Source organism: Cyprinus carpio, chromosome B19 (genome assembly GCF_018340385.1).
Source record: "Cyprinus carpio isolate SPL01 chromosome B19, ASM1834038v1, whole genome shotgun sequence".
Lineage (NCBI taxonomy): Eukaryota > Metazoa > Chordata > Actinopteri > Cypriniformes > Cyprinidae > Cyprinus > Cyprinus carpio.
The window spans coordinates 20,285,494-20,294,956 of record NC_056615.1 but is presented as its reverse complement, the minus strand read 5'-3'; the positions used below and the strand labels follow the sequence as shown (position 1 = coordinate 20,294,956).

Sequence of the window (9,463 nt, the reverse complement as noted above, 5' to 3'; positions counted from 1 at the left end):
ATTAAAGCCTTTAGACAATAAATAAGAGACAATCAACTAATTATATAAATTGTGAATTTAAAGGGTTCGTCAAATCTTCTACTTGGGGGACACCAACAGGCGATGAGAAATCCGCTAATCCCAACATCATGGGTGCAAATGCACCGAGCCTGGTCTCCATAACAACGAGTCGATCCATACATCCTCAGATCTGACGACACGCGTTGCGTGATTCTCAAGCTCGTGCCTGAGGCGTCGCAGACGTCACCGACGCTCCAGTGCCCGCAGAAGCGGCTGGCCCGCGATAACGAATTGGATGAAGACAGAAATATTACTCACATCCATTGAAATCAGTTCAAGATGGCGTCCGAGGTGGAATACGAGTCGATTCTGTGCGTGAAACCAGATGTAATTGTTTACCGCATCCCGCCGCGGGCGTCGAATCGCGGATACAGGTGAATTATAGGATGTGCGGGCCTGAGCCCTCGGCCGGTGTCTGTTCTGTTAATAATCTTGCCGCAGCTGTATCAGCACCACACTGCTATTACGAACGTCATTTGATAATAAACAATGCATTTATCGCAATGTATTATTATTATTATTATAATGCTCACTGTTGTATCACACAGACAGTGTTTTGTCATTGGTTTATCACGATAGAAAGAAAAACATATTGTGATGTCAGATGCGTGGTGTTTGCGAGCTCACGACTCAACCTTAATAGAAAGTGGTGTAGAATAAGCAAATACAAATTTAATTACACTTTCATGTTGTTTTTATGCAGTTGAAGTGCATAGAGCATCTCTCATTTGATTAGTAGCATTATTCTGGTTATATGTTGTGTTAATGTGTTGGTGTGAGATGTGTGTTTTCAGGGTCGTATATGTGGTTCAGTTGTTGTAGTGTATAATTAGTCCTAAAAACTCTTGCCCACAGAGAATGTTATACTTCACTGGCACACATTCAGAGGAGAAATCCCATTTGTATTGCTTAATGAGCAGCTTGAAGGCTTGTGTCAGTTCTGAAAATTGAAATAATACTGCTGGATCTGCCATAATCTGTCTAAAGATGTTAAATGTCTTCTGTTCCCACTGTCTTCTAGTTATTTTCACCAGTCATTTTCAGGTCAGTGTCTTCAGGCTAGAATGACCAGAAGACAGTGGGAATAAAAAACATTTAATCCCTTTCCAGTTATGACATTTTAATTCCATCTACAAGGTCAGAATAAAAAAAGAAACTTGCATGAATCATTTACAATAAGATCAATTACATGCATTTGGAAAACAGGTAGGATGAATATTCAAATTCATATGATTTTAGTGACAATTGATCCCTTTTTTTCCCCCTGTACTCATTGCTGTGAGTGTTTTACCACTACACCAGGAAATAAGTTGTCTTATTTTTGTTGTTAAGCTCATCCAAAAGATATTTCCATTTTAAAAAACTGTGAATACCATTTTCATTTGATGGACCTGAATTGACATTTCTGCTGTGATAATGGCAGGGCGGCTGACTGGAAGCTAGACACTCCTGACTGGACAGGCCGTTTGCGCATTACAGCAAAGGGAAAGGTGGCTTATATCAAATTGGAGGACAAAGTCTCAGGTTAGAAAAAAAATGACCTGAATGTTTGATTGGATGACTCTCAGAGACATCTGTGCAGCAAAAGAAGCTCCTAGTTGTCCTTTTTCTATGATTGTCCTCAGGTGAGCTGTTTGCTCAAGCGCCGGTAAATGAATACCCTGGCATTGCAGTGGAGACCGTCAGTGATTCCAGTCGCTATTTTGTTCTCCGAATACAGGATGACAATGGTTAGTGTACTATATTTAAACTGACCTTGTTTTACATACCCTGCCATAATAGAATGTCTTGCAGATAAGTTATACTTCACTTCTGTGTTACAGTTTAGACATGCATTATCCTTGCTGCCTGTATTTTAGGTCGGAGTGCATTCATTGGTGTTGGGTTTGGAGACAGAGGTGATTCCTTTGACTTCAATGTCGCCCTGCAGGATCATTTCAAGTAAGTTTCCATCAAAATTCATGTGAATGTTTATGACTGGAAATGCTTTTGTATTTGAAGTGACATCTTGGATGCTGATGGATGTTTTTAGTTGATTTCTTTGGGGCATAATAAACAATGATAGTATGTACACTCTTTAAAAAAGGTTCCAAAAGGTTTTTTTTTTTTTGTGTGTTTTTTTTTGTTTTTTGTTTTTTTTTGCTATCTAAGTATGGAGGATTTTTTTTTTTCTTATACGATGGTGATTTCAGTGAGTAGTTATTTTTTTTGTGAAATGTGAAAAACAATTGACAAAATGGAACAATGAAAAAAAAAAGAACCTTTTGTGGAATGGAACGTTTCCATGGATGTTAAAGGTTCTTCATGGAACCATCAATGCCAATAAAAAAACCTTTAGTTTATGTACACTGTGCAGTTTGTGTTTTATTTATTTTATTCCTTAATCTTTCCTTTTCTTTTTCTCTAGTGGGTGAAACAGGAGAATGAAATCAAAAGTTCTCAGGCTGCAGACTCAGGACCCAAACTGGACCTAGGCTTCAAAGAGGGACAGACCATCACACTGAATATCGGGGTAAAACAAAACTAAAGCACAAAACAGCTAAAAACTACTTTTGGAATTGGATTAAAAAAATTCAGATTATATCCTAATAGTCTTGCATCACTACATTTTCATATGAATATATTCTTTGTATTTAGCAAGGTAAAAAGAGGGACAAGCCCCGCCCTCAGAGCTCAGGAGGCTTGGGGCTCCTCCCTCCACCTCCAGGAGGAAAGATAGCCCCTCCTCCTTCGTCCAATCACAACACAGTACAGCCATCAGGAGGAGCACAAACAGGTACATCATTTGACGTCATTACTTCTTAAATATAAACTAAAGCATCTTCTTTTCTTTAATGCCATGGATTAGATATACGTGTAATATATTAATTCTGTAAAGTAAAATATGACACTGTTTTTTATTAAAGGAACTATTTACCCATTTACTCCAGTTAATGAGTAGATGAGTTTGTTTCTTCATCGAAACAGATAAGGTAGAAATTCAGCATTACTTCACTTGCTCACCAATGATTCCTCTGCTGTGAATGGGTGCCATCAGAATGGGAGTCCAAGCAGCTGATAAAAATATATCACAATAATCCACAAGTAATTCACACAACTCCAGGCTACCAATTAAAATCTTGTAAAGTGAACAGCTGTGTCTATAAGAAAAAAATATTAATCATTAAAAGTTTTTAACTTCTGTTTAAAATATGACTCCTCTATCCATAACATTGCTTTCTCCAATGATAAAGCAGTTTTGTTTGAATCAGGAAATTAGCACAGACCCTTCTTCAAAAGATAAAAAAAGTTCTTAATAAATATGTTAGGGGGGTTTGATGTGATTTATTTGCTAAATTTCTCCAAATCTGTTCCAATAAAGTAAGGAGCTCATGTACAGTACATCTTGGAAGGCCTGAGGGTGACACATTCAGCCAGTTTTCATTTTTGGTTGAACTTTTCCTTTAATATGTCAGCCCACTCTAAATACACAGACACATAAAGACAGACACAACTCAATTTTACAGATATCATTGTTCATACTACTTTTAATTTTCTATTCTTTTCTTGACCTCACTTTCTTCTTCTACTTTTAGAATGTTTATTAGAACTGGACAGCAGTAACTCTAATACAGTGGTTCAGTCAAACCCCAGCTCTGACCTGTGGGGTGACTTCTCTAGCTCCGCAAGGTAACATGATTAGTGACCTTGATTTTTGACCACTGAATAAGTTCCTGTAGTCAGATATTACTCCTGGTCACTAAATATTTTCATTAAACTGGTCTTAGACCACTACCAGTATAAGCATGTAAATGTTCTTTCTTTCAGCTCTGTTCCTCCTTCAGCACCATGCCAAGAACCCTCTTCTGGGAACTGGGTCCAGTTCTGAAAAAGTTTTATCCTCCTCCATTCCATTATTGTTCCCATTCCTCCATCAAAACTACTGCAATTACGAGATACTGCATAATTGTGTGGAAAATTAGAGGCGAGCTGTATGTCATGCTGCTAATCTTAGCAGAGCACAGAGGCGAGAAATAGGCTATTAGGAATTCTGTTAGAATCAACCAAATGAAATTATGAAAAAGATTGCATAAAAGAGAGGAACATCCCATGGGTGTTATATGTGAAACTTTATGGTAATGTTTTGAAGATTGTTTCAGTATCTTTACATTTGTCCACAAGGTTTTGGGTGTGTCAATTTTGTTGTCATGACCTGTATATGTTTGTCTTGGAGGAGTGAATATATGTGTTTGAGTGTTTAAAAAAAAAGAGAGATTTAAGTGAGGCCTGGATATGTTAAGAGCTTCTCATCTTGTATGTCATAAGAGTATATAAAACCTGTACAGTATAAATATTCAAAAGTATTGACTGAAGAATTATGTCCCTCAAATAAAGGGATTTATCTAGATATTCATTGCATATCCATATTGTCATTTATGTGTTAAACAAAAATAAAATATACAAAAGAACTACAGCGCACATTGCTTCAAATGTGATTATTTTAAATAATATAAAATCTGTGGAGTATGATTCTCAAAAATATTAGCATTTGCCCTTGCAGTCTATAAAAAAATATTTAAGTGCTACAATACTTTATACTTAACTTATTTGCTGTATCAAATGTATGATTTCCTTTTTGTCTGTTACTGGATATCAAGCCTCTTGACCACAAAGTACAACAGGTTATTTTTCAAAATGTAAAAAGTTATTAGTATGTTTATAGTGTTCCGACAAAATACCACACTTACTACAGTATCGTCACCAAATAAATATTCTTCTCTTTATTCTATCATGGTCTTAAAGTAGTAAAAATAACTGAATACTGATTTTATTGTAGACAGACAATATGGTTACCTTGATATATATACAATTCTAGCTGACTACAACATTCACATTTGACTAATTTCTTATGCGAAAGTTTGTGGAGGGATTTAGTATCTCAAATGTATGCAATATTAAATAAAATTATATGGCACAAGTAAATATATCATGAAATGGTTTTAGCATTGAAACAAGTAGAAGAGGTAAGTGAACTCTATTAGCTTTCTTATAGCTTTCTTAAATTTTGTGTTAATAGTAATGTGTTAAAATCTTCATATAATATATTAAAAAAATCATAATCAAGATTGGCTTTTTATTTACTTAGTGAATGTCACTGAATTCGTGAAAACTTCTAGATTTGGAAAGTAAATATAATCACCACAAATACTCGTTAATCCATCTCATGTCACCTGATATTTGTGTTTATCAGTTTGTGCTGCAAACTCCAGTTTAAGATGCTGTGGACCACGGTAGCTGGTCTAAGATGCTCATTAGTCATGTGCTAGACCTTGTTGGACCAGCCAGGGGTGCTGCTAAGGATTTTGGGCCCCATGAAAAGAATCTTGACAGGGCCCCCAACACAGCTGAGAGTTTTTTCATATTAATTTACATAAAATCATGCGCTTTTATGGTATTTTGACTATCATTCTCATATATTTAAGTCAATCAGACAATTGAACTCCATCCCATGTCCACACCCGTAATTTGTCCTCTTTAATACTGCACTACTTCAGTACTGTATAATGTATATACTGTACATAGCTGTACATGTGTCATATGGTGTATTCACATATATTTATATTTGTATGAATGTACTGTACATATTTGTACTGTACACTGGCAATGACAGTAAAGTTAATCTAATCTAACCTAATATTTTTAACATGACAGTTGAAATGTAACGAAAACACTGAGCACTCTTAATACAATGAAATGTATTTATATTTATTTAAACTTATGGTAATTATCTTTAACACTAGAATGAACAAGGCATCATTTTGACCGTTTTGAAATTTGCATAGTCAATAACTTTGTCTAAATAAATCACAAAGCCTTGCTGCTCCCTGACTTTTCCTAAAACTACATGAATTTTAAAATATTAGTTTAAATATTTATTGTGTGAATAAAAACAGAAATATAATCATTTCTACCTAAAACGTCCTCAGGCAGTCATTTTGCGCTGTTTTAAATTGAGTTTTGCCGACGGTCTGGATCAGATAATGTGAAAGTATTATGTGAAGATAGTTGGCAGAGATGAATCATGCTGTATTTGACAATAGGGGACATTGTAGTAATACAACTCCACATCATCTTCAAGAGATGCACTGAAACCTCACAAACAGCTGATAGTAGTTTGTACAGTAGCTGGCAGAGGATTTTTATCAGAGTTCATGAAGTTAGACTGCTTGCAAGACAGGTGCAACAGCGTGGACCGCAGCAGGGTGCTGAATGTGGGCGCCGCCTCATACAAAGATGCCGACACCGGCTGCATGTGAGGCAAAGCCGTGCACCCGCTGCACCCTGCTCTATCGAAACGTGCTAACTTATCGAAAAATGCTACCGTAGAGACCTAGGGCCTCATGTACAAAGCGTGCGTACGCACAGAAAAGTGCCGTAGGCTACGATCATTGTCACGGGCGGTCCACTAACAATTTAGGCCTACTTACAAACCCACCTTTTCTTGTGAAATATTGGGTAACATACTGTCGACCCTTTGCCTATTTCACTTCTCTTATTTTTTTTTCTCTTTCCGTTTTTGACTTCCAGATTTTGAGGCATTTTCACATCCTCTGTCAAGTTGAATCTGGCGGCGCTATAAGTGAAGTCAAGCTGTTTGTGTTGCCTTGGTTACTGGATACAATTTGGGTGGGCTGAACCATTTTATGATAATCGAGAGGGGGAGAGGGGCCCACGGACATTTGTGTTTCCTGAACAAATAATTTTTTTTTGACACCAGGAAACAGCAAATAGAATAATTTAAAGTTTATAATTTTTATATCAATTTTTTTTTTTAGCACCACAATTTTATTGGGGGCTTCTCTGGGCCCCCTCTTAGTCATGGGCCCCGAGAATTGTCATCGTTTACCCCCCCTTTACAGCGCCCCAGGGACCAGCAACAAATAAGTTCCCAGTTTAAGGTTGCTTTTGGAACATGGTGGCCGGTCCTCTAATGGCCAGGTTGGACCAGCTAGAAACCAGCTAAACACTGTCACTAGCTTTGATGGATTTTCAGCCGATGACCTTAGGCCATGCAGCTTGGTCTCACATCTGTTTCCGTTCATTAGTCTATATCTAGCTAGATAACATCTTGTTGACTTTTCTAAGATGCTTTGATTGGTTGCGCAAGAACTACCATCAGCCTGTACTTCTCAATTTGGCCACCAAACGTCTCTGTCACACTAGTGCTGAGTATTTTCATAAAACACGCACACCTGCTCCTTGTCTGTTGTGAGTAATGACCTGTTAATACCCTTTGTAGTTCCCTTAATCTGTGTGATCTTACGCTAGTTTTTTTCACAACATCATTCTATTTGGCTTAGTTTTTCATTCTTACAAACGTTTGCCTGTTCAGTGGGTTACGGTTTAGATAATTAATTGGATTGCTTTTGAGCTTTGAACTAGGACATCTATTAATGGGTTTTGAGATTTTTAACCGTGCAATTGAACCCTACTTCAGTTGCTGATTGTCATTTACAATTTATGAGTGCATCAAGACTGGAGACACTTATTAGTTACTAGGTACCTAATTTTTCTCAACTGCTGTATACACTTTCACAAGATTAAGATGGTTGTACTCAATTTCTTTTTGAAATAAGTGAGTATGGATTATCGTACATGGGTGTTATTTATAAAATGAAATTAACTAAAAGCAATGTAAACATTGTAATACACCAGTCTAGAATGAGCAATAATTATTTAGTTGGAGGAATTTTTGTGCAATTAATTTTAATTCATGGAAATAACATTCAATGTATTGAACAAAACTGAAATAAGTGAATAATGACTAACAATTTGGTCTGGTTTTCATATAAAACCATCACATGGCTTTAGAACACTTGGAATACGATGCATGATTACACATTTATTATATGGAAAAGAGTGGTCTATATATTATTAAATATTTCTTATCACTTTGCAAGAACATTAGAATGAGCAACAATAATAGAATTTTAATTATTAGGGAAGCTATTACTTTTAATGTTTAATTACAGTATGTGAAGTGAGATTTTGGATCAGTTGGATTTTAAAATGGCCAGGGCTTCAGTGCAATGGTGCAGAACTAGAAACCAAACGATGAACAAAATGTCCTGTCTCTCATTGTGGCAGTGGCAGGGCAGGATACTGTGTGAAGATTTGTTTTGAAAAGTTGTGAGGAAATGTTCTTGGCTAATAAATCGGGAGCATGTTTGGGATCAGCTGTTCACTTGTTGATGCAAGTTTGAATCGGTCCTCATTCAGAAGTCTGAATGTGTGAGTGATGTGTGAACACGTGTGTTTTTTGGCACCACCCTGTGAACATGTCTCAGATTGTGGACTTGATCCTTCTCTCTCACACACATTTGTTCTGCTTAAAGGGGGCTTTTATTAGCAAATTGGACACTCTCTCTTTCTCTCTGTAATTCGGTTTATTAGTACTATTAAACCAATTTCATTATTGGTTCATTTATGTATGAAAAAATGCATCACATTAAATTTAGTAATTTGCTAAAAACGCATCCAATTAATGGTAATTTTATATGGCAATTAAAATGCATAGGCTAATCAGTCAAATATTTCCTCTAAAGTTAAAGTTGTCTCAGCCAATGGAATTTCATAGAATCTTCCACAATGTGAGGCTTGCAGCAGCTTCAGGAGGTTTATTTTCTGAACATTTTCTGTAAGAAAAAACCTTTACAAACAAAAAGTTGGTATTTCTGGCATTCCAGTGCTATAAATTCATCAAGTATAGAAAGACATTTCTCTTACGCACATTTACTTACAAATTAACATATGCAAGATGATGGCATACTTTCACACTTGCATAATTGCACGTAAATGTGTTTTAATATAGTATATCAAATGAAAGGTCATATAGACAGCGGCTGGAATACTTAGTAGGGCTGTCAAATGATCTTCGTGGATCTTCTCCCTTAATGTAATGAGCCATTTCAGCTGTTAATCTCTTAACAAGGTGCCTAAATAACTTCAGATTGAAAGGCCAAAATCTGACACTAGTGTTTTTTGATGTCTTAATTTAGGAGCCTGGACTGTATTAATTCAGTTTCTTGTGCAAAAATTTGCCATTTATGTTTTTTTTTTTTTTTTTTTTTTTTTTTGGAAAGTCAGGTGGTCCTCATTTGTTTGCGGTATATTCTTTTTTTCTTTTTTGATATTCCAGATTTTATGCAAATGTATGCACAATTATTTTAATTTTATGTATTTTACAAATACGGTTGTCTTATTTACTCCATAATTTACAATGTTATGTTTTCATGGATCATTTGAAGGAGTCTGAACATAAGCCAAAGACCTATCCATTACATGTAACTTCACACTTTGTATGTGTGTACAGTGTTGATGAATGGAGGGACAGGTATGAATGCAGAAGTGTGAGACACTCAAA

The 9,463-nt window shown here is 36.1% G+C and overlaps 1 protein-coding gene across 2 annotated transcripts; it reads left to right on the top strand.

Moving 5' to 3' along the window:
- Positions 1-208: 208 nt before the first annotated feature.
- On the top strand, positions 209-4,513 carry LOC109111040 (adaptin ear-binding coat-associated protein 1-like). Of its 2 annotated transcripts, none has more exons than XM_042744788.1 (8): positions 209-434; positions 1,484-1,584; positions 1,686-1,790; positions 1,920-2,003; positions 2,469-2,572; positions 2,698-2,836; positions 3,636-3,729; positions 3,868-4,513. In XM_042744788.1, exons 1-8 carry the CDS (start codon positions 340-342, stop codon positions 3,926-3,928), a joined length of 783 nt encoding a protein of 260 aa, XP_042600722.1. In that variant the 5' UTR covers positions 209-339; the 3' UTR covers positions 3,929-4,513. The 2 variants fall into 2 exon arrangements, with proteins under 2 accessions (XP_042600722.1, XP_042600721.1); XM_042744787.1 differs by having other exon boundaries at positions 215-434; positions 1,920-2,000; positions 2,466-2,572.
- Positions 4,514-9,463: the final 4,950 nt, after the last annotated feature.